This window comes from Heloderma suspectum, chromosome 7, assembly GCF_057233095.1.
Source record: "Heloderma suspectum isolate Gila_16-S chromosome 7, 16-S_ref, whole genome shotgun sequence".
NCBI classification, from domain to species: domain Eukaryota; kingdom Metazoa; phylum Chordata; class Lepidosauria; order Squamata; family Helodermatidae; genus Heloderma; species Heloderma suspectum.
The window spans coordinates 120,572,232-120,596,107 of NC_139464.1; the positions used below are offsets into that span (position 1 = coordinate 120,572,232).

At 44.3% G+C, this 23,876-nt stretch overlaps 1 protein-coding gene across 1 annotated transcript in view; it reads right to left on the reverse strand.

Annotated features, from left to right (window-relative positions):
* Positions 1-11,298: 11,298 nt before the first annotated feature.
* Positions 11,299-23,876, reverse strand: part of PHF21B (PHD finger protein 21B) — a 261,421-nt gene continuing 248,843 nt past the window's right edge. Inside the window, exons 10-13 of the mRNA XM_084811266.1 lie at positions 20,867-21,025; positions 19,402-19,477; positions 17,199-17,302; positions 11,299-12,702 (exon numbers count right to left, since the gene is read on the reverse strand). Of these exons, the coding sequence (XP_084667392.1) occupies positions 12,475-12,702; positions 17,199-17,302; positions 19,402-19,477; positions 20,867-21,025 (567 nt within the window). The 3' untranslated portion in view covers positions 11,299-12,474. The remainder of the gene's footprint in view (positions 12,703-17,198; positions 17,303-19,401; positions 19,478-20,866; positions 21,026-23,876) is intronic.

Here is a 23,876-nt window from a genome sequence, read left to right on the forward strand (position 1 = left end):
ACTTCATAGGGATACCCAGGGAGGGCGGACGCTGCACTTGTATGCCAGAGGTGCTTCTGTGTGCAGCTCTTCATCTCTGCCTGACTGCTCCCTCCAGTGTCATCTCCCCCTCCCCTTGACACGCTGCTTCCGGTGTGGTCATGGGCGGGTGAGCGACACACCTACAAGGGCCGGGCTGCATGCCCCAGGGGCAGGACTATGATACCGAACCCAGCGCAGTTGTGGAAACAGGTCAGTAATGGAGACGAAGTAAGCAGGAAAAGTCGGACTATAACCGGACTCACAAGAAGCGGTTTTTCTGTGATAAAATTAGGGGTGTGCGAACCCTACTTACCAGTCCGCTCCGGGGTCCGCTGGGGGGGGAGGCGATCCGTCCCTCCCCCCGGAAACCTCCCCAGCCAGTATGTAGCCAATCACGGTAAACAGCAGGGACGCAAATGGCGTCCGCTACGCCGGATGCCATTTGCGTCCGCAGCCCGGCAGCAGACGGCTGTGGAATGAAGAGGACAGACCCGGACTGGCCGGCACCAGGTAGGGTCCGTCCCGACCTTAGTTCGCGGAGTGGCGGGGGGGGAGCAGTCCGTTCTGCCAAGGACTCCGGGGCGCCGGATTCTGTAGAAGAAACCGGCCTCATTGGAGTCCATGACGAATTTCTCCGCCATCCCTAGATAAAACGCAGGGCTGGTGCTGAATGGCCATGACGTAATGGAAACCCAGAGACCTTATCACACAGTCAGGTTGGAGTAAATTGCTGGTGGAAACACAGCCCTGGTGAAATGGAGAGAATCAGTGGGATACGGTCATCTCTGGATATAAACTTTACAGGAAGGTCAGGGTTGCTCTGTACACCAAAGACAGCATAGTGGTGAGCAGACTAGAACCCCTCAAAGGGGTTGACTCTTCCAGAGAAGCATTGTGGGCAACAGTACCGGTCTCCAAACTAATGTAGTGCTAGGAACATGCTATCATCCCCCAGACCAGAATGCTCAGGGTGAACTTGAGATGGAAAGTGAAATCAGGGAGGCCTCCAAACGAGGAAGTGTTGTAATAATGGGTGACTCCAATTACCCGCACATTTACTGGATAAATGCAAACTCCAGTCATGACAAAGAGGTTAAATTTCTTGATGCCCTAAACGACTGTGCCCTAGAACAGTTGGTAATGGAACCAACTGGAGGGGAGGTGACCCTGGATTTAATCCTAAATGGTGTCACCCAGGATCTAGTGCAAGATGTAAATGTTGTTGAACCAATTGGAAACAGCAACCACAGTGCTAGCAGATTTAATATATACTTAAGTGGAAAATTGCCCAGGAAATTCAGCAGTCACATTTGACTTCAAGAGAGGAAACTTCTCTAAAATGAGGGGACTGGTGAAAAGGAAGTTGAAAGGGGGAGTCAAGAGGATTAAATCCCTTCAAAATGCTTGGTGGTTACTCAAAACCACAATAATAGAAGCTCAGCTAAAATGTACATGACAGGTTAGGAAAGGTAGCACCAAGTCCAAGAGGTTGCCTGTTAATGAGCAGGAAGCTAGTAGAGAAAAGAGAGCTTCCTTCAGAAAATGGAAGTCTTGCCCAAGTGAAGAAAACAAAAGGGAGCACAAGCTTGCACAAAGGCGATGCAAGCAGACAATAGGAGATGCAAAAAAGCAGTTTGAAGAGCATATCGCTAACAATATCAAGGCCAACAATAAAAAAAATTATTTAAATAAATCAGAAGCAGGAAACCAGCTAGGGAGGCAGTTGGACCATTGGATGACAGTGGAGTTAATGGAGTACTGAAGGAGGACAAGGAGATTGCAGAGAAGCTGAATGAATTATTTTCATCCATCTTCACTGCAGCAGATCATAGAATCATAGAATAGTAGGGTTGGAAGGGGCCTACAAGACCATCGAGTCCAACCCCCTGCTCAATGCAGGAATCCAAGTCAGAGCATCCCTGACAGAGAAGGCTGTCAATGGCTACTATGTGCTCCCTCCAGTACCAGAGGCAGTGAACCTGTGTGCACCAGTTGCTGGGGAATATGGGCGGGAGGGTGCTGTTGCGCTCATGCCCTGCTTGGGGGGTCCCAGTCGACAGCTGGTTGGCCACTGTATGAACAGAATGCAGTACTAGATGGACCCTTGGTCTGATCCAGCAGGGCTCTTCTTATGTTCTTAAGCATTGTGAGGTTTATTCAGAGACCCCTCTCTGATCATCACTTTTACTGCTGCTTCAATTCTTGCTTTCTTGCCTCAGTCTCTTCCTCTTCTGTTTCCTCACTTCTCATTCTCCTCCAACCCGTTCTTCTAGTTCCACTTTCTCATTTCATGCTTTGCATCCTTCATCTTCCTTATCTTTGGATTTTCCGGTCTTTAACTCCCCTGCATCTCAGGACTTCTTCCTAGTTTTTAACCTGCTGCCATGTGATGTTTTCATCCCAGCTAAACTGACAACGTTCCCTTCCATCACAGAAGGGGACTGTAATAAACTGCTTTGTTTCTAGAAGAATTGAACATTCTGTGCCATCACGTCAGCTTAGCCAATTCATGCCACAAGGGCAACAGAATCTAGATGTAATGAAATACGGCAGTAACGTTAACTTTGACTCTTTGCAGAGAAGATGCTACAGTGCCCATCCAACTAGTAAGCCCTTATTAGCCCTTATCCTGCCCCCCCCCCACACACACACCAAAGCTATTAAGATGACGTATATGTGTAGGTCAAGCATGTTGCCATCCGGGAGCAGTGGCTTTGTTAATGTAGTTTAGGGCGCAATCCTATGGCTGCTAGGCAGCGGCTAGACAGCCATAGGATTTTTTATTTTCTGGGAACCAAGCTCAAAGCCTGCGCTCCTAGGTTGGTGTCATGTTCTCTTGCCCCCCTCCTTCCTCTGCACACACCCAAGAAGAGAGGCTTCAGCCTCACGCCTTTAATTCACAGGTTCATTACAGATGCAAACCCCCGAAGACTCTCAGGCTACAAAGGCATGGCAACAGGGGATCCAAATGGGAGCTACGATGCTGCCAGCAGCTTGAAACACGACTTGCTGGCTAGAATAACTTAGGGAGGGATGCCCCTCCCCTCCAGGGATGCTCCCCTACGTGGACCCTCACGCATCGCCAACCGGGTCGACCATCTGAGCTCCGCCTCTAACTTTTCCCTCTTCGCTCTGCGCCGCAGTCTAGCATTCCTCAGGTCACACCCCACACTCTCCTCCTCCTCCTGGATTCTCATGGCGGGGGGGGGGGGCTTCAGGCCCAGCCATCTGGGTGCCAGCATCCTAAGAAGCACGCCTATCCATATCTGAACTCGTTCGGGCAGTTGCCTCCCCTGGTTCTGGCTGTTCCCCTTCTGAATCTGAACTGCCAACTATCTCCATACGCTCAGAATCGATCCTGACAGTTGGTTTCCAGAAAACCAGCTCCCCTCCCCTTTGTAGGTGGCGCGGTTCACCGCCGGCTCCGTGCTTCTAAGAGCAGTGAGGAGCAGGGGAAAAGGGGATGTTCCGGGGGGCGGGGCAGGGAGGAGATGGCAGAAGCGCCAGTACACTTCCTATATTCTGGCCTCCCACCGCCGCTCTGAGGCACCCTGGCTAGACAGCCGAAGTTGGCCCTCTAATGCAGGGCGGCTGGAGCATGGAGGAGAAGATCCCCTCCGCACTCTGCCAGTCCTGCATTGGATAGTTGGTCACCTCCAAGTTCGGAGGCAACCAACTCTCCCCATAGTATTGCGCCCTTAGTGTACAACATTAAGTGCATTGAGTAGCTGTTCCCTTAACCACCAGCAGGTGGGATGTTTGCCTGAAATAGCGGGATCTTGGTAGCTGAACAGGAACGCTCGGCTTTCTCTAATCCCTCAATTTATCTAATCATCACAAATGGTCTTGGGCTGGAAGGGGTTTCAATCGGATGTCAATGTAATTTGATGTCAGTGCAAGTTCACAGTGCATACGCCCCTTATGTTTAGATTCAGTGATTTCAACCAAAAAAGGGTACTTAGTACCACGTTAAGGGCACAATCCTCTGTATGTTTCGACAGAGAAAACTTCTACAACTCCCAGCATCCCTCAGCCAGCATGGCTGGCTGAGGGATGCTGGGAGTTGTAGGACTTTTTTCTGTCGAAACATGCATAGGATTGTGCCCTAAGGGCGCAATCCTAACTAGATAGGTGGCCTCCTCCGAGCTCGGAGGCGACCGCCTATCCAAAGCAAGGCAGGAGAGGCACGGGGGGATCGTTCCCTTCATGCCTCTCCTGTCTTGCTATTTTTCACTAGACAGCTATTTTCGGCTGTCTAGCAATGCTGGAGGGGGGCGACCGGGAGAGGAAGCCGCTGTACAACACGTAGGATGTGTCATACGCAGAGCTTCGCTTTCCCTGCCCTGGAACGCCCCCAGCCCCGCCCCTTTTCAGTCGCTCCGCGCTGCTCTTGCGAGTGCAGAGTAAGGGGCTTCTCTGCGCTGCCTCCGAGGCAGTGCCGATGAGGGGGGCAGTCAGTTCCCGGAAATGAGCATATCCTGTGGCCCTCTAGACAGTGACTAGCAGCCATAGGACTGCTCTCTAAGTTGCTGAAATAATGTTATGCCTTGGCTTCCATCCAACTTACTTCACCGTAATTCTATTTTTCTAAACCTGTGCAAACATTTAAGAATAACTTCTTAAGAATAACTTCCTTGTATTTACACAGTGCATCCCTTAATGGGGAAAAATGCATAATCAAAGAACGATTGAGAACCTCTGCATCTCCTGAAGTGATAATTTAGATGTTATTTGTGGAAGTACTAAGCACTAGGGGTATAAAATCACTGGCATAGCAGCATTCAGAATGCACAACAGCATGAGGCTACTTTGTCATAGCAGTACCAGTACACCCCTTCTAGCCCTCTCTGTGTCAAAGCTTGAAAAAGAGATGAAAGTTCCCTCTAAATTACATAGATGGAATGGTAAAAGTGAATGAAAACACAAGCTGTAAAACCTTTACGATGCATACTGATGATCAAAGCCCCGGTGTACTTTCACTGCCACCAGGTGTTTTTTTTTTTTTAAATCCTCTTCCCTACTCCCCAAAAGCCCAACACAAGCAATTTTTCAAATTTCTCCTGAAATTTCCATGAGTCTTCAAAGTCTTGCAGTACTTTCCCATCATGGCAATTTTAATGTAAGCAACTCAGGATTTAATTATATGCACCGTGCTTAAGTTAAAAGTAGCTTGCAGGAGCAGTCTAGTGGTTTCTCTTTATGTCTCTCTTGAAGCCTGGCCTTCATTTTGTAGGCGAAAGAAGCGATGGTGGGTAAAAACAGATGAAAGTAAGTGCCACTCCATCTGATGTGACTGCTGCTGCAGCATTGCAGAATAACCTTCCTCTTTGTAAACACACCGCCTGCAGAAGAGAGCACAGAAAGTTAGGCGGACTTTTTAAACACAACCATGTGCCATCAGAGTTATGAAATAATTCTTCTGAATAAACAATAAACATAGAATAAACAATAAGCTAAGGCAGCCATATGAAAAAAACCAAAATCCATATACATACATACATACATACATACATACAATCTCCCCATAAAATACCTTTATTCGGCCAACTCAAAGGTCCCAAAATAGTGTGCAAGCTTTTGTGCTCTCCAGAACTCATCAGGCTAGATGAAGGGGCCTACAGTTAGTCAGAGTCTTAAGACGGAAAGGGGAAAGAGGAGGGGGGAGCTGCAGCTTTCAAATTAGGCTCTACTAGGTACAGGGATGGTTTCAGTTTAGATCTAGGATTATCTCTAGGAATGAATGAACAAACAACGGTTGATTTTTTTAAAATATAAAATCCAGCTACTGCTTGGACTGTCTCCATCCTTAGGCAAAACACAGTAGGTGGGAAGCAAAAGTGGAAAGCAGCTAGACTGTTTCATATTAACAAAGCTGGAGATAATTTTAGATGGTGTGCTAGGTTAAAAAAAACCCCATCAATAGAGGCAACTATTTTGTGACATTTGAGCTGGCCTATTGAAGAGATTACCCTAATAAGATTTTAGAATGTTTTTTCCCTTTGCTTTTTGAGTGAAATGGAGAATACTGAATTTAGCCATTCAACAGTGGGCTCCTACGCTGGAGGAAAAGGATTCTATACCACTTGAAGGTGGGAAATATTGGTAATTGTATTGTATTCAAAGAGGGATCCAGGTCATAACAGGATCTAGGTCATAACAGCCTTTTTGTCTGCAAAGTGATTAGCAAATAAGACAGAGTGGCCTGCTAAGAGCTCACTATGCTCACCCTGGATCCTGCATTAAGCAGACCTCATAACATCCAGAACAGTACTGCTGGATAAAGTACTGCAATGGTGGTTTTAAAAAGTTTTTTTTTTGGTCCTCACAACCATTAAGTACACCCTAAACTGTGTCCAGGTTCGTTGCTAGGCACTTTAAAAATTTGGGGCCCAGGCCTGCAGGTTGCAAATCTACATATAATTTGCATATGCTAATTTATATCTATATATGCAAATAGATACATAATTCCTATGATTTATTTAAATTTCACAGAAGCCAAAGCCAGCCAATTAATTTCTCATCAAAATCATCTGAAATAAAATATTTCTCCATTAATTTTCATCCTGTTCCAGTTCATCCTAAATCAGTAATTCCTCTTCATTTGAAATTAATTTGCACTGGTGTGAAAAAATGCACAAAAAAGAATGGCTGGTAGTTTTCATGAGCCCCCCTCTCTCTCACACACGGACACACCTAAAAATGGCAACTTTTGCACCAAAACAGCAAGCCAAGGGCAAACCAGGTCATCCTCAATTAATTTCCAAATTCCCACCCTGCTCCTGCTCCAAAATGTAATGAATTCCCTTCAATTAATTATCCCATTCTGGGTCATCATTACCTCCATAAATTAAATTTGAAACAAAATAAAGTGATGCCCAATTCCAGGGAGGTGAGGTTCAAAATGCTGAGTGGGTGGTGGCAGGGGTGAGGGCTGTAGATGAAAAGGCGCAAGGAAGATTAGAAAGGAAAGTAGAGGAGAAGGCTGTAAGGAAGGAACCAGCAGGTTGGGGCCAGGGATAAGAAGGGGGAAGGATAGAGCTAGGAATGGCCAGCATGGAGGAAGAGGAACATAGGAAGCTGCCTTATACTGATTCAGACCATGGGCCCATCTAGCACAGTGATGTCAACTCTGACTGGCAGCAGCTCTCTGGGGTTTCAGGCAGGATTCTTTCCTAGCTCTACCTGGAGAAGCTGGGGATCGAACCCGAGACCTTCTGCATGCAAAGCAGGTGTTCTGCCACTGAGCTATGCCTCCACCCCCCCCCCCCAATAAAGGGAGGAGACAGAGGGAGACTAGAAAGAGAAAGCGGAAGAGGCCGCATGGATCCAGACCTAGCAATATTGGCCTCTGTGTCCAATCTTTTACAGTGATGTTTCCACAGGAGCAGGAGTTCAGTTTTGCTCTAGCAACGTTGCAAGCAGAGTGATGACTTGGGAGATCAGGTTTCCTGTTCCTGAGGGGGCTGGCCTGTTTTGCCCACCAGATCTGGATCAATTATTCTGGGGGGTGTTTTATTTGTAGGTCTGTACAGGGGATTTTGCATATTGCCCAGTCACTGTGCACAGACCAGGCTCCAAAGAGTTCCAATGGAATGTTCGAAAAAACTCACAGCAACCCCATTAAATGGCAGACTCCTGGCCAATGTTACAACCAGCACATGAAATCTCCCTTTATTTAAAACTAGGTTTGCCCAACAGAGTGTGTATGTATGTGGGCACATGCCAGGGTACGTTTAGAGACCTCCCTTGGGCATATGGAGCTGGGCATGTGATTCTTTGGATCTATTACATGTGGATAATGTTTATGGAGCGACATGCATACTGCCCAGTAAATTGTATGTATTCACCACTGGCATATGAACCAGGTGATATACAAAACTGGTAGAAAGGCTATGGATATTAGCCAGGAAAGAAATGCAACATCTTTGTCCACCATCAGCATTGACCAGGCAATATGCAAATTCCTGGTTGCCATGGTCAAGTTGCGAATACCCATGCTTCTGTGCTTTTGTATGAACATGCCCAGTCACCTGTGTTTTTGAACATTCACCATAAGAAGAGCCATGTCAGATCAGACCAAAGGCCTGTCTAGTACCACAGTTGCCAACCAGATGCTAATGGGGAAGCCCACAAGCAGGACATCAACACAAGAGCACCCTCCTGCTTTTATTTCCCAGCAAATGGTATTTAGGAATATGCTTCCTTTGATCCTGGAGAGAGCATAGAGCCATCATGACTAGTAGCCATTAATGCCAGCTGTTGGGGCCCTCCTTCTACTGTCACCTGGCAGCAGCCTCTCCAAGTTGCCGCTGAGGGAGGGATGGGAAGCAAGACAACACCATAACTCTGCCAAGAGACCAGCTCCGTCTGGCCCTTCCTCTTCTGAATTGCTTCAATTTCAGCTGGCCGTCAAGGACTATTACATAACTAAGGCTTGGTACCTGAATCCCACCCCGCTCTTTTGCTCCTCATCCCTTTTGTGGCATGCCTTTTAGATTGTAAGCCTGTGGGCAGGGACTTATCAATCTTATGCAAGCTGCTTTGATAGCCTTGTGGATGAAGAGTGGGGTAAAAATGCTTTAAGTAAATAAACAAGCTCAGCATAAGGCAGCTTCATATGTTTAGATCTTTAATCTCAGCACACTAACTTTTGTTACTACAAGCTTGTCCTTCCTCTGCAGTTTGGATGTGACACAGAATTCAGTGTTCCTGGCTGGAGGAAAGGGCAGGAGGTGAACATATTGTATAGTACAGTCTGAGGTATGAACTGAAATCCCGCAATGTACGTCTCCTTTTATGCATGAACTCACCGGGTGGTCTTACAAAAGGCTCTAGGCTCCTAGACCTGCTCTTTCCTGCCCCATCCACACCATGAAGACAATACTAGCCTACTTTATATGTTTCCTGTAAGATAATATATGAGACGCATTTTGCTTGCTTACAAAAAGAACTATAGTATTAGTGCTCCAAACTCTAACTGGCAAGGGCTAGTTTTATTCTGTGATGTTGCAAATTCCGGGCATGCTTGCTTATTTTTGAGCTTATTTGGGCTCGGATCTGTAAATAGTGAATGAAAAAGCAAACATTGGAGACTGCCTTCCCATCAAACAAGAAATGTTTTTTGTTGATCACATTCTACATTTGTGGGTTTATAGTGCAATGCCTGCTGTGAATGGCCTGCCACTGCCGCCATGTGCATTGTGGAATGTGCGTGTGCGTGCGCGCATGCCGTGTTCATGTAAGGGCTGTTGGAGGTTGTTCCACACATGGGGAGGGATTTCTCTCTTAAAACACCAATAAGAGGAAAAGAGGCCAGTGGAAGTATCAACAGGAAGCACAACAAAAGAATTTGCCCTTAGTTGGGATGGCACACCAATGTCTGGAAGCAATATGCACACTTCATCAACCACACAAATATTAAATCTGTCAGTCAAGTTTAATTCATCATAAAGAAGTAAACTACATTGGTATATTTAAGACAAACACTTTGTTTTCTATGCACACTATCCACAGGACAGTCCCTTTTCCAAAATAACTACTTTTTAACAGTCCCAGAAAAACACGTTGTCAGAAAGTCTTCACATTAAATCAACTTTCTGTGCTTTTCCCTTTTCTTTTTAAAATTCATCTGAGAAGGAGAAAAAGAACCATTAAACCTGAAAACATTTACATTGCAAGCCATGTTCAAATGCATAAATTGGCATACAATAACCAATGTATCTCAACCGTGTTTTACTTAGTTCACTTTTGTTCATCAATAAAAGAATATAAAAATCTTGTTCAACAGAGTGTTAAGTGTATTAAAATAGATTTGTATAGTACTGCACAGTTTCTCCCGGAGTTTTGAAAATGGTTGAAAGGACTGTGTGTTGCCTAGTGATGGCAATCCCCAATCAATCACTAAAAAGCCAAACCCTTTGACTTTTCGGCACCGTGTGATAGGCTAGTGTGAGATGCTTCACCTGTGGCATGCGGACATGGATTCTTGCTTTTTATCTTTAATATTTTGATACTTAAATACAGGGGCACCATTTAGGAAGAGCGGGGAGGGGACTTATCCTTTGCCCTTCCTTGAGTTTTTGACATGTGATTATTTCTCAGGAGCACTTATATTTCTGGCCAACTCACTGGTTTAACAGGCTAACTTAAAAAATTAAAATGAGTCTCTGTGTCTTAGGTATGTATGCCAAAGGCACAAATCCCTTTACTTAAAAACTAAAAACAAACAAGACAGGTATTGGTGTTGATAAAGTTGCTATAGTTGTGAATTACTAAAAAAGTAACCTTAACAAATGCTGTTACAATACTCTGCCGCTTTGAAATTTGCAGTCCTGTAAATTACAATCCTGTGAATATGTACTCAGAAGTAAATTCTACTGTTCAACGGGGCTCACTCTCCAATAAGTGTGTCCAGGATTTCAGCCTTAGGCTGCACCCCAAACATATTTAGATGAGAGTAAGACTGGGTTTGGATGATGCTGCAGAAAGAAGCCACTGTGGCTTCTCCCCCCGCGTGCCACATGCGTGATCACCACATGACGCATAGTAGAAGTTGTAGGGTGGGTACAAAGCCCACCCCTGCCACGCACCGGGTTCAGATGACATGCCAACCCATACTGCAGCGCGAGTAATTATGTAAATGGTGGTCATGGGTGGAGCGCGCGCGTGTGTGTGTGTGTGTGTGTGTGTGAGAGAGAGAGAGAGAGAGAGAGAGAGAAGCCACAATGGTGTCTTCTCCTTACGCGATCGTCTGAACACCCCCTAAGTCTGACTGGACTCAATGGCATTTATGTTTGTATACCCACAGACAGGATTGCGCTGTTAATCTTGACTATATCCAAAGCAAACCTTTAAACATTGTGTTAAACCTCTACACCAATCTGAAATAGTGCTTCTGCTTAATGGTGTTCCTTTTGTACCGAGAAAGAAACAGAATCATGATGGAAAGGCCATGCTGAAGAGAAACTGGTTCACCCATCACTAACTTCTGAGTTAGGCCTCAGGGTTCCAGCAACAGCCCCTTGGCCTACGATGGGGCCAGACTGAGCCTTGTTGCATCAGGAAGACTAGCTAGTGAAAATTAAAATAACATACAAGCAGATTCTCTCTAGCATTTTATCAGGCCAATGATAAATGTTTCACTTGGGGTTAAATTAGCAAAATTATATAAATTTTTTTTTTTAAAAAACAACAACAACCCACAATCAATACTCTGAATTTGACAGCTCATCCCTCCCCCCAATCTCCTGATATATCCAATAAAAGACACAATCCCTTGAGGCAGTTTATTTCCTGTACTATTTAGCAGATACTTCTGCAAACAAACAAAAAAGATTTTTTTTCACATTCCCTATTGTACAATAAAAATGCAGTACAAAAGTGTTAAGTTTTTTGGCATATCATTTGTACTGTCTTGACAGAAAAAAACAGCAACAATAAGATTATTTGCTTTCTTTCAAAAAAAAAAAAGAAGAAAAAAAGCCCAAGCAAATCTGAACCCAAAAAACAATAACGATCCAACCTGCTGAAGATATTTGTCACTATTATGGTTTATGCTAAACCTTGCACAAAAAACTCCATGAGAAAAATACATCAATAGCAAAATAAGTTGAAAGGGCCTGTAAAAATTAAGGGGTTTTACAGGCATACTTCTTTAAATACCTCAGAACGCATATACAGAAGCATCAGCATGAAAATACTTCAATATTTCACTAGAAATGCTAATTTCATACATTTTTTTATTTAAATATTTGCAATTCTCAACTATAATACTGGGAAAAAAAAGATTTGATTCCGAAGGCTCTGTGAGTGTCCGACAAATGTAATTCTTCTCAAACAGCCCCGATATTCTGTTCAACCTGAATCAATGTGACAGACCTTGTTCATTTTTAAACATCAGGAATCCACGTTGAGTTCCAAACTATTCACTTTTTAAAATGTCACCAACTTCCACTCCTGCTCTCCATCTATCATCTACCCGCATACTAGCTCACTAAGTCTTTGCATTTAAAACTATTTTCCCTTCAAAAGAACTTCCTTAGACCATCTGCCCTCCCCAAATGATATGCCATTCCACCAGCAACCTCCCTGCATTGGCCAGCATATGCCGCTTCATTTTTCTTATTTGTTAAACACATTAAGGCCAACACAACAACAGAAAAAGACAGAATTGCCTAAGCACTGAAGATCTCGGCGATAGAAACCGCAGCAGGACATCTGCTGTGTGGAAAGTTGCCAAGACACCGAACTACAAAGTGGACTGGATGGTTTTTCCAACATCCTGGTGTAATAAAAATGGATCAACATAATATCCCCACCCCCACCCCCATTTCCATCTTGATGCAGTTGAAATATTTCCATCTGTATCGTGTACGTGTGTGTGTTCGTGTTTATCTAAAGTTCATTTTTTGATTTCTGTTTAAAAAGAGAAAACAGATTTTCCAGCAGCCCTTGTCAGTTGTTGCCCTGTGCAGGCTGCAAGGCTTTGTGTACGGCGGCAGCTGAGGCAGAAGACGGTTTGATCCAGGGGACAGTTAGCAGGGAGGAGGTGGTGGTAGTTGTCATGGTAACCTGAATCATCTGCTCACTCTGTATCAGTCTAATAAGAGTTTTGAGGCGTTCCAGCGATGACTGAACCCCTTTCTGCTGGGCCAATAAGCTGTTTTTTCGCTCTAAGCACTTCTGTCAAATAAGAGAGGGGAAGAAAGGGTAAGAATGCATCCGGTTGGGTGTCAAAACACTCCCACTGCAAACAGGCTTTTGTGGGTGCAGGCTCGACTCAATTAATTACACCGCAACACCCTTTAAGTATCCTGCCAAAAACACAATCACAGTGGTTAAAGGGGAGAGCCAAAGAGTGGGTTCTTCCCTCCTCCCTCCTTCTTGAACGCATGCTTATGTAGACTGAAGAAGGGGATTCTAGTCAAAACCACGCTCCAATCTGAATTAATGCACAATATACAAAGGGTTATGATTTTATTTATTTCCATTGGCTGGAAACCAAAGAGCTGCATAATTAATTCCTCCATGCCCAAGGGTATTTCTCAAAAGGCACCCCCCACCTCCAATACTGGATGGCAAACCACTTCTGAAAAGGGAGGGAATGAACTGGACGTGAGGAGCGACAGAGGCTGGGGCCAAGGCAAAGGACCTAGTCAGGTCTTCCCTGCCTTCCCTGGGAGGTGGGGGGTGGGGAGATAACCCACCATGGATGGTTTTTCACACTGGACAGAGAATGAAGGGGCTTTCAAAAGCATCTAGTGGTGTACAACTTAATTTGGAGTATGAAACGTGTGTTTGCATCACCCGGAATAATTCAAATCTAAACAACCTAAGCTATGTTTGCACTGTCGCTCTGGGTAGGCTGAATGTGCAGAGAGCTGAGCACAGAAGCTGGCCCTGCCCTCTCTGCATGCACTCTGTCTGCCTGAACAGAACCTACGCATGCATGGTTCGGAGAAGCACAGGCTGATCAATGTGACTGGGAATCTTGCTTTTTGAAGAATTCCTGCTCGCTGTACACAGATTGCATATGTCAAGTCTGGAGGTGCGCAGGCTGCCATTACGCTCCCACAGTCTATCCATACCGGAAGTGTAAACAGGGCTGTAGTTACTCCAATCCAGGGAGGGACAGCTGTGCATGAAAACAGCTCTCCATACAGACCTTTTTCAACTGGGTATCCCACCCACCCACCAGAGGAGAGAGATCCCTTATCCAGCATTTATTTAGCCACCTATCACCATGACATAGAAGTCACTTCCCTAAGGCTCCCATGCTATGCATGCCTCTCTGTGTGAAAACAGCCTTAGTAAATATGTAACATTTTCACTGATACCATGGCTTTTGTGCCTGATAGTGACCGTAATGGTGAACACGGTCACTTGCCATTTCACCTATGCAACCTCAGCCGATTGGACCTTGCTCCATGTCATCCGAACCCAGGCACTATGGGTTAATCATGGGTTAAACAACCCACAGTTAACCTTCAATTAGCTGTTAGGTTAACCTTGGGTTATTTCACCCACAATTAACCTATAGTGTCCAGATTTGGACAACACGGAGCAACCTCTGATTGGCCCAATCAGAAGTTGCATATGCAAAATGGTGGTGGCACACAGCGCAGCAAATCATTATGTGCAAATGGGCCCAGTATAACATGCACATGTGATGTGAGGGAATAATTTAAATTGCTGCAAACACACACAGTTACCAACGTTAAACTAAGTTAAGCATACAGAGGGTATTTCTAACCAGCCCCTAATAAGACAAGAACATGAGAAAGATATGAGTTTATTAATTTGTCGATGTGGGCTTGGAATGTCCACTTTACTTGCCGAAAGACATTAAATCTCTCTTCCCCAATAAAGGTCAAGTATGTCTACTATGTGAAATAAATCCTATTAAAATCAAAGGGTATGGATGTATTTGCACTTCATTCACCTTAAATATAAAAGCAGGCATCTCCTCTTACACAAATGCAAACACGCAAGCATAACATCCCAAAAGCTTCCTTGAAAGAGTTATATTTCATTTTGCACTTTAATAAAAAAAAGTAATGTAATATTTTGTATTGCAAAGTCCAGGGCATTACCTCCTTGGTCTCTATGTGTCTCACTTAATTCAATTGCTTTTTAATTTAATTCTCCATTTTATTGGATCTAGTCTCTCAATTGCTCCATTTTAATTTAATGAAAACCTCAAGAACCAAGCCATTTTGTAGCATAATATTTTTGATTGCTTCTGTCAGTTGAGGCCTTTATGTAGAATTGCCTTTCTGCAGTCACCAGCCAAAGCAGCCATTTGAACAATGAAGTAAGCATCCTCCACGTTTTCTAATTCTACTCTCTAACATAATATACATAGAGGTATGCAACTCCCATACTGATTTCAGTTGGAGGCATGCAAGAAAACATAAAAACACAAGAAAATACAAGTTCAGCCCATGCCCTCAAAGCCTCATGCATGTAAATGGTTCCTTTACCAAGTCTACATAGTTAAAGGGAAGACACCCCACTAGATTATGCTTTAATACATTGCTTTCCTTTGATTGTTTTTTAAATGTAATTAAATATTGATAACAGCCCTTCTAGATGATAGAAACAGTTGAGCAAAATGTGACCAGCCATGATTGATTGATTGATTGATTGCACTTCTATACCGCCCCATAGCCGAAGCTCTCTGGGCGGTTTACAGAAGTTAAATGTAGATGCCAAAGTTAATTTTTAAAGACAGAGAACTTCAACATATTGTAAGCACATGCTAGATGACCAAACCTTGTATGCTGCAAATCTTGTATCTGAAATAGGGGGGTGCAGTTAGACATTCTTGCTATAAATACAGGCTTCCTTGCGCTCCCATTTTGTGCAGGGAGAAAATCCTAATTTTAGGTCTGATCTTTTTGAAAGCTGACCTCTTCGCCTTTGTTCTAGAAATTTCCTAAGCAAAGCAATGGATAATTAAGGGTCCACAAGCACTTGCATTACCGAAGCTTCCTTTGTAACATTGGTTATCTCCTTTGCTCTGCAAATTGCGTCAAGCAAGCTTAGTCCTTGGATCTGTTTTGAAAAATCTGTGCTGAAGTCTAGGCTATAGACCTACCAACTTCTCAGTGATGTTACATGCTCTATATGGGGAACACTGAAACATGCAGTTCCCTCATCTGCAGTCTCAAGTGATATATTGGGCAGTATTCAACGGCGTAATTGCGCTAGTGCAGGCGATGTACTTCTAGCAGACACTGGGTGCATAAGTGCACACGAGGGGAGAATCCAACTAGAGTGCAACTGCTGCACACACCCCATTAATGGATCTCAGTTCCACTCGCACTAGCTCTGTTACTGCTTATGCAAGCTCCATCAGTGCGTCCCACACCACTTGTGCAAACTCTGCTAACGCATTGTGCAAGCGCATGTGCAAGGCCCACAGGAATGTGTTCCACTATGGCACGTTCCGCTAGTATAATATGCTCCGCTTGCGCAATATGCTCTGCTTGCGCAAGCTCCACAAGCATGTCTTGGTTCCACTGGCGCAGGTGCGCACTGTGCATCTCCTTACTGCCTGTGCAAGTTCTACTTGCACGCTGCACAACCACTCATGCAATAGTTTGGGTGCAGTTGCACAAGGGTGATTTGATTTGGTGGAATGACACCGTTGGATGCTGCCTATTGTTGAGCAAATGCAGAACCATACGAGTTGCTGATGGTGTAGAACAACTCAAAGTACGTGGGAATGAGGTGCCAGCGACCTCTGGGAACAACAGAGAAAAAGCACCAGTGATGGATCGAGGAAGAAAAGTCTTCAGAAAACCAAGGACAGCCTTCGGAAAAGGGCAGCCTTCATAAAAGTAAGGATTGAGGCAATAATCCAGAAGAGGCTGATGTTTTAGTAAAAGCCACCCAAATACAAAGCAGTAACAGAGAGCAGTAAGCCCAGAGCAGCTGCCATTAATGTTCTTCATAGAATCATAGAATAGTAGGGCTGGAAGGGGCCTATAAGACCATCGAGTCCAACCCCCCGCTCAATCCAGGAATCCAAGTCGGAGCATTCCTGACAGATGGCTGTCCAGCCTCGTCTTGAATGCCTCCAGCGTGGGAGAGCCCACCACCTCTCTAGGGAATTGGTTCCATGGTCGTATTACTCTAACAGTCAGGAAGTTTCTCCTGATGTTCAGCCGGAATCTGGCTTCCTGTAACTCGAACCCACTATTCCGTGTCCTGCGCTCTGGGATGATTGAGAAGAGATCCTGGCCTTCCTCTCTGGGACAACCTTTCAAGTACCTGAAGAGCGCCATCCTGTCTCCCCTCTTGATGCTGTGCTAGTAGTCCCAAGACCCTCCAAGGCGACACAGCTAGATTTAAGCGCCTCTGGCCCACTTACTCACAAAAGAAAAGGGAGCCTATTTTTTTACAACTATGGTTTGTCTATTATGGTCTGAATTATTAGGAGGGGCTACCAATATTAATGGGCTTAAGTACAACTAACAGTGCTGCATTGTATAGGGTTTCTTTTATTTTTTTTATTATAGCCCTCAACTAGTAGAGCTCTTGCTTGATGTTATTCTGGAATGTGGGGAAACATTCAGATTTGTATACTTGTAGGAAGTAACCATGCTAATTTTTCATGATTTCAAATGTGTCTAACCCAATCTGCAGGATAAGCCTCAAAGCAGGAACTGTACCTTCACGGCATTACTGAGAAGGTGCTCTTTTTCCTTCAGCTGCCTGTGCTCTCCCCTCAATTCACTGCTTCTCTTTAGTAACTTCCTCTTCTCCTCTTCTTTAACTAAGAAACAAAGGCAAGAAAGTGAATGATTAATGTCAGCTAAGACACCAAGTGATACATAGGAATTTAAATGATGCCTTGGGCCTGCCCTTCTCCCGTCTTCTGTTTCTTCTTTCAACCCACTCAGTGAAAACACATTTGGTATTACTACTGAACACATTAAACAGGTACACCTAAAACAGTTAACAATTCAGTTTGAAGGAGGCACAGTCAAGAATGTTATAGGTCACGAGTGAAACAGTCTCCACAGCAGCTGAAATAGGTTTTTATGTCGTCTGTGCATTCACCATCCCTGACCTGGCCCAGCATGACCCTCCTCAGCCAAAGGCAGGCTGCTCCTATCTAGTACTGGATGTCTTGTCCCCACGTTCATGAACTGTAACCCACTTCGTTTCTCATAAGCTTCGATCGCTACACTGAGTTCTATGGGAAAAATAAAGTACCGCTTTGGGGGATGGGATTGGGGAGGAGCTTAAACTGCCTGGTGACTCCAACGTCAGGGAGTTCAAGGGAGGTCTCGCCATCATCTCAACTGTGCCTCCGAGGACAACCACTTTATTCTTCCATAGATGTTATTGGCTGCCTTTCATTTCAATGGGAAAGGGGGGTAGGCAACCATGTGCCTGTGGGCACCACTGCATCTGTGGAACCCCCCCAGCCCCACATGCCCACAAAGTGTCCTGCTGATATCAGTGATTTATTTTATTTTAATATTTAAATTGTTTCTCCGTATGGCTGGGGTACTTCAAAGTGAAGTAATGGCCTTCAGCTGCCTGCCAGCTTTATTCCCCAGGACATTCTTAGGAAGTAAAGACGGTGAGCGGCTCGAGGCTGGTGCTTCACTTTGAAGTGCTCCGAGCCACCTGGGAAAAAAGAAGGACGGGCTGGCTCTCATTGCAACTCTCTGGTAAAGTGGAACCTTGGGGATGGCAGCAGGGCAATCGGGAGGTCTGGGGGTGACCCGACGTAGCGATAGGAAGAAGTGGGGAGACCGGGGCTGGGGACTCCCTGGCATGGGAAAAGGAGGAAACAGGGAAGCTGGGGCTAGGGTGAGGAGGGCTGTGGAGAGCAATGTGAGGGGCTATGGAGGCCTGTGGGGCAACCTGTCTGGGGGATGTGGTGGGGAGCGAAAGCGGGGAGGGTGTGTGTGTGTGTTTGAGAGAGAGAGGGAGGGAGGGATTGGAAGGGTGATCCTGAAAGAGAAATCAGTGACTGCTGAGTAAGTATATCAGGAGTATGGTGTGTGTGTGTGTGTGTGTGAGAGAGAGAGAGAGAGAGAGAGAGGGAGGGAGGGAGAGAGGGAGGGAGGGAGGGAGGGAGAGAGAGAGAGAGAGAGAGAGAGAGAGAGAGAGAGAGAAAGAGATTGATTGGGTGTGTGGGGGGTGATCCTGAATGAAAGAGATAACTGTGGGTTCAAAGGAGTTTGTGTTTTGGGGCTTAGTCCCCACTTCTGCCACAAATTCAGGATCTTGGACAAGTTACTTGTCTTTCAGTTGCTCCAGTTTGCTTTTCTGTTAAATGGGTGTTTTGTGACTGGCCACACCCACCACAGTACCCATTTTGTGAATGGGCACCCCCACAGCAGCCACTTTGTGATGAGGACTCAAAATTCCAAATGTGTCCATCCAAAAAGATGGGAGACCCCTGGAAAAAGGTAAACTGCTGCTCTCATGGACACTATCCAGCATTGAGGCAAAGCATATGAGGGCTAAGAGGTCAGACACCAATGAGCAGAAAGCTCCAACATAATCAGATCACCCTCACATGAATGGGTTAACAGGCTGCCCGAATTCACCAATAACTCTGTTTCTTTCTCTCTCTCTCTCCCTTCCACTCTCTTTAAGTACAAATGTTATAGTGGTAAATGAAAAATTGTATTTGTCTCGAATGTAACATATGCAAAGAAAGGTCTGGGCCACATCTGAGCATGTGAACTCCAATTCAGATAATGTGTTAGAACAGTAACTGGTGAGCCGTCTAGCCAGACTGGCACTGATGTGTTCTGAGATGCTTGCAATCCACCCCCTGAGGTGACTTCAATTTTAAAGTTGCTGACACTTGAGAAACCATTTCTTATAATCAATCACTCCAGTACGTACCTGTTTTATGAGTAACATAGGATTGAACGATAGCCAGAGTTCCAGTCCATGGCACGTTTTCATCTTTCTTTAACACCTACAGTTTCAGGGAATAACAGATTTGAACAATTCAAGGGCACACTTAGGTCATAATCCATGTGATCCCCTTAGCTCTCTCACTCCCAGGTTTATTAATCAAAAGTTGTTCGTAACAGGAATATGCAACAGTTACATAACAGTGGGGCATGTTTGTAAGATGGAAGCATGGAAATGTATTTAGAAACTGTGTTTTGCCTTACCGTGAAGAGAGGATAAACTTCTCTCTCATGTACAGTAAGTCTATCAAACATAATCTGTAAACTACTCAGGCTAGTTCCCACTGCAAAATTCCACTGCCTTATAGTAACAACAACAACAACAACAACATAATGTGTGCAATGTAAAAACTATGGGAACATAGCATGAAGCACTCTGCACATGTGGGGAATTTCAGTGATTGCACAGATGCACTTTCTCTAGTATCCATAATCACTGAAGATGTCTTCTGGCACCACCCATGTAGATCCGGTTCACAATTTCTCTCTCTCTCCATGCAATCATGTTCCTGCATACCCAGGGCTGGATGCGCCTGATCTCGTCTGATCTCGGAAGCTAAGCAGGGTCAGCCCTGGTTAGTACTTCGATGGGAGACCGCCTGGGAACCAGGCTTCCTGCATGAAGCAGGGGGTTGCACTCGATGGTCTTGTAGGCCCCTTCCAGCCCTATGATTCTATGATACCCCTCCAGTAATGCTGCTTGCCTCATCTCATCTGATCTCAGAAGCTAAGCAGGGTCAGCCCTGGTTAGTACTTGGATGGCAGACTGCCTGGGAATCAGGCTTCTTGCATTGGCCCCTTCCAGCCCTGTGATTCTATGATGACAAAGGAGTTTGGCAGTGTTAACCAGCCCTCAGATTACATCATATGAAATGTGGAGGATAGAAGGAATGGAATTGTGCTATTGCTTCTTTAGTACAGATGGTACAGTTTTTGATGTACATTAAACAGTATTTTCCACACAAAAAATACTGATCAGAAAATCCTAAATTTCTGTAACTCAGTAGAATTGGAAAATGATGGTGCTATTTCTTTCACTGCTATGAAAGCACACTTAAACTGGGCCCATTGTGCTAAGGTGATCACAGTCCCGTCAATGTTAAGTACTTTTCAGACCGGGGTCATAATGTTCCTGAAATTGAGACTACTGTTGTGGAAATGATTTATGTAATTTCAGGGTAAATATTCTACAAATATTAGCCCAAGTAGTAGTAAAGCACTTGTCTTTTTAGATATAGTCGTGGTCTTTAAATGTGATTGTTTGATTAAATACATTAATAAAAGATGGAAAACCACACAGAAATGTTTCTATACCTAACATAATTTCTATCTCTATGTGGCTCAGCCCCCAGATCTCTGGAGGGTACTGGTTGCAGTGAAAATCAGCTCACCTTTTCTTGGCACTTTGGGCAGACCCAGACCCCTTTGGGGACATTCTTCAAGGGAGGGTTCAAGCAGTTGAGGTGATAGGCTCTGGGACATGTTCCACAGGGTTGCAAGTTGGCACCATGCTTGCATGCTGAACAGTATTCCTCATGGTTGATCTCATTCTGAAAGAGGAAAAGCACAAGGATGCAGGAAGCCCACCTGACTTACTGGGGGAACTCTTCGTAAGGAGACATTGGCCATAAAAACCCACCACTTTGCCAAGCAAACCCAGTTAAACAACCATATCTTCCAGCATTTTATAAATGAAAAATAGGGAGACTGGCATATTAGTAAAAGCTCTTATTTTCACACCAAAGATCACTGCCTGAGCACCACCATCCCAATTATTTCATATTGCCACCAAGAATAAAGGTCCTGGGGAAGGAAGCCATCACTCTGAGGAAGAGGGAAACAATCCTTTCGAAGGGACCAGTTTCTCAGATAGTGAACTGATATCCTTCTCTGCTAAGGATCAATCTCTGAGGGTAGGGGGGGGCTCCTTGTAGGGGGCGATCTGATCATTAGGAATGACTATGGGGTAAATACAGAGAGATGAGTTTGTGATGGTCATATTGATTGCACGGTGACTTGCCTGTTTGGTGTGAAGGCTGTGGATATCATGCGTCATTTGGACAGGTAGCCAGGGAAGGGCTGGGGACGAGTCTGTGGTTGCGGTGCATATCAGCACCAGTTTTGTTGGGAAATGTAATTCTGTAGTCCTGGAAGCAAAATTTAGCTTGCTAGATGGGAAGCTGAAATTTCCACGGAGCCATTCTAAGGCATTCTATCTGTTCCACACACATGACCACCTACATGGGCAGAGCTGAAGGGTGTGAATGTGTGAATAAGACAGTGGTGTTGAGAGGAGAGGTTTAAACTGTTTAGGCACTAAGAAAGATTTTGGGATGAAATGAACCTGCAAAAAAGGGACAGGCTCAACTTGAGGTGAGACAGAACCAGACTACTGGTGCTCAGTATGAAAAAGGACACAGAATACCTCTTAAACTGAACTCTGGGGAAAAGCTGTCAAACTGGGGAGCACCAGTTGGGGACAAATCATCCCCTAGGATTGAGGTTGCAAATGTATCCAGTTCATCCAGATGGGGACTGGGTAGAATTTGGCAATGAGCATTCAGTATGACATGATAGCCATTGAAGGAGGCTAAAAAGCCATAGGGGAAAATGCACACATCAAATACATTTGGAGAGAGACATAAAATATAGGTGTTTATATGCTAACACTCGAAGCCACTCAGCCATGACAGAAGAGCTGGGGTACATGCTGTAAACTAGAACAGAGATAACATAAACCAGTTGGAACGGAGGAAATCAGTGGATACAGTTATCTCTGGATAGAAACTCTACAGAAAGGACAGGCATATTGGGGGTAATGTAGTTCTGTAAAAAGGGCATATAAAAGTTATAGCAGATGAAGTTCTAGGGCTTATTGACAAATTAAAAATTAATACATTATTGGGAACAGTCAGCATCTATCTTGAAGTTCTTAAATTACTCAAATGTGAAACTGTTGATCTTCTAACAAAAATATGTAACTAGCCTCTAAAATCAGCATGTGTACCAGTGGACTGGAAAGTAGCCAATGTAGCACCAATATTTAAAAAGGGATTTATGTGTGTGAGTCCAGAAAATTAAAGGCTTAACTATCTGTTCCAGGTAAATTGGTAGAAAGCATTGTTAAAGATAACATTATCAAGCATATCGGAGAACATGTCTTGTGGAGCAAGAATCCGCATGGTTTCTGCAAAGGGTAGTCCTGCCTCACTAACCTTTTAGAGTTCTTTGAGTGTCAACAAGCATGTGGAAAGGGGTGATCTGGTAGACACTGCAGACTTGGTTTTCCAAAAAGCTTTTGACAAAGTCCCTCACCAAAGGCTCCTGAGTAAACTTAGCATTCATTGGATAAGAGAATGAGCCCTCTTATGGATTGATAACTGGTTAAACAGGAAGCAGCGAGTAGGAATAAATGGACAGTTCTCACAATGGAGGAACCAGGAAACTGGGACTTTCCCTGACACATTGGTCACAATCCAGGGAGAAGAAGGAATCCCACTGAAATTACTGTGATTTAAGCATGCCTAATTTTCTCTGAAACATGTCATTGGCTTTAAGAAGATAATTGTGCTAAATAAAACATCTTGATGAATGAAGAAAATATAAGATAACATACATTTTACTTCTTTATACTTCGCAGCATTAATACATATGACCATGATAAACTCCACCGTAGCCTATAACCTACGTTTTCCTACGTGTTGACATCAAAAAGAGGAAATCCTATCTGTCTTCAAGCCAAAAATTTAAAATGAAGCATTCATGAGGCAACAAATGAACAACTTCTATATTCATAATAGCACCTAGGGAAAATAAGAAGCTACTGTAAAACAGATTCCAAGTTGCCCTAAAGGAACATCTCTTTGCTTGACTTTTATTTTACTAATTACGGCTTTTGCATTTAAACCACTACAACAAACGTTCTGATTAGTACATGGTCTGCAGCAACATGCAGGAAGAAAAAAAGTCTCAGCCATGCTAAATATAAGCCCAAGAACAGGAACTGTCTTACTATTTAAACTTTGTAAGCCAGCCTGGAATCCTTGTTATTAATTACAATATCAAAACAACAGCAGCAACGAGGTGTCAAACTAAATTGCTATGTTAATCCAGTGGCAATGTTAATTACTCTTTGGAGAATTAAAGATCTATTAACTTTTGAGTTAATGTGGTTTGTAGCTCACAATAATAGTCTATTCTCCTCATGGCTTTTGCAGAAAGAGAAAAATATGGACTGTTTCACATTATACAATATATATTTCCTTAAATAACAGAGTTTACTGGATCTTGGTGTTAGTTTTATCATATATAACCAGGCTTGCACAACTTGTGATCCGCACCAAGCAAAACTCAGCCCCCAGCCATGTAAGGCAGCCCCCTGGGGGCTCAATAAATCACCTG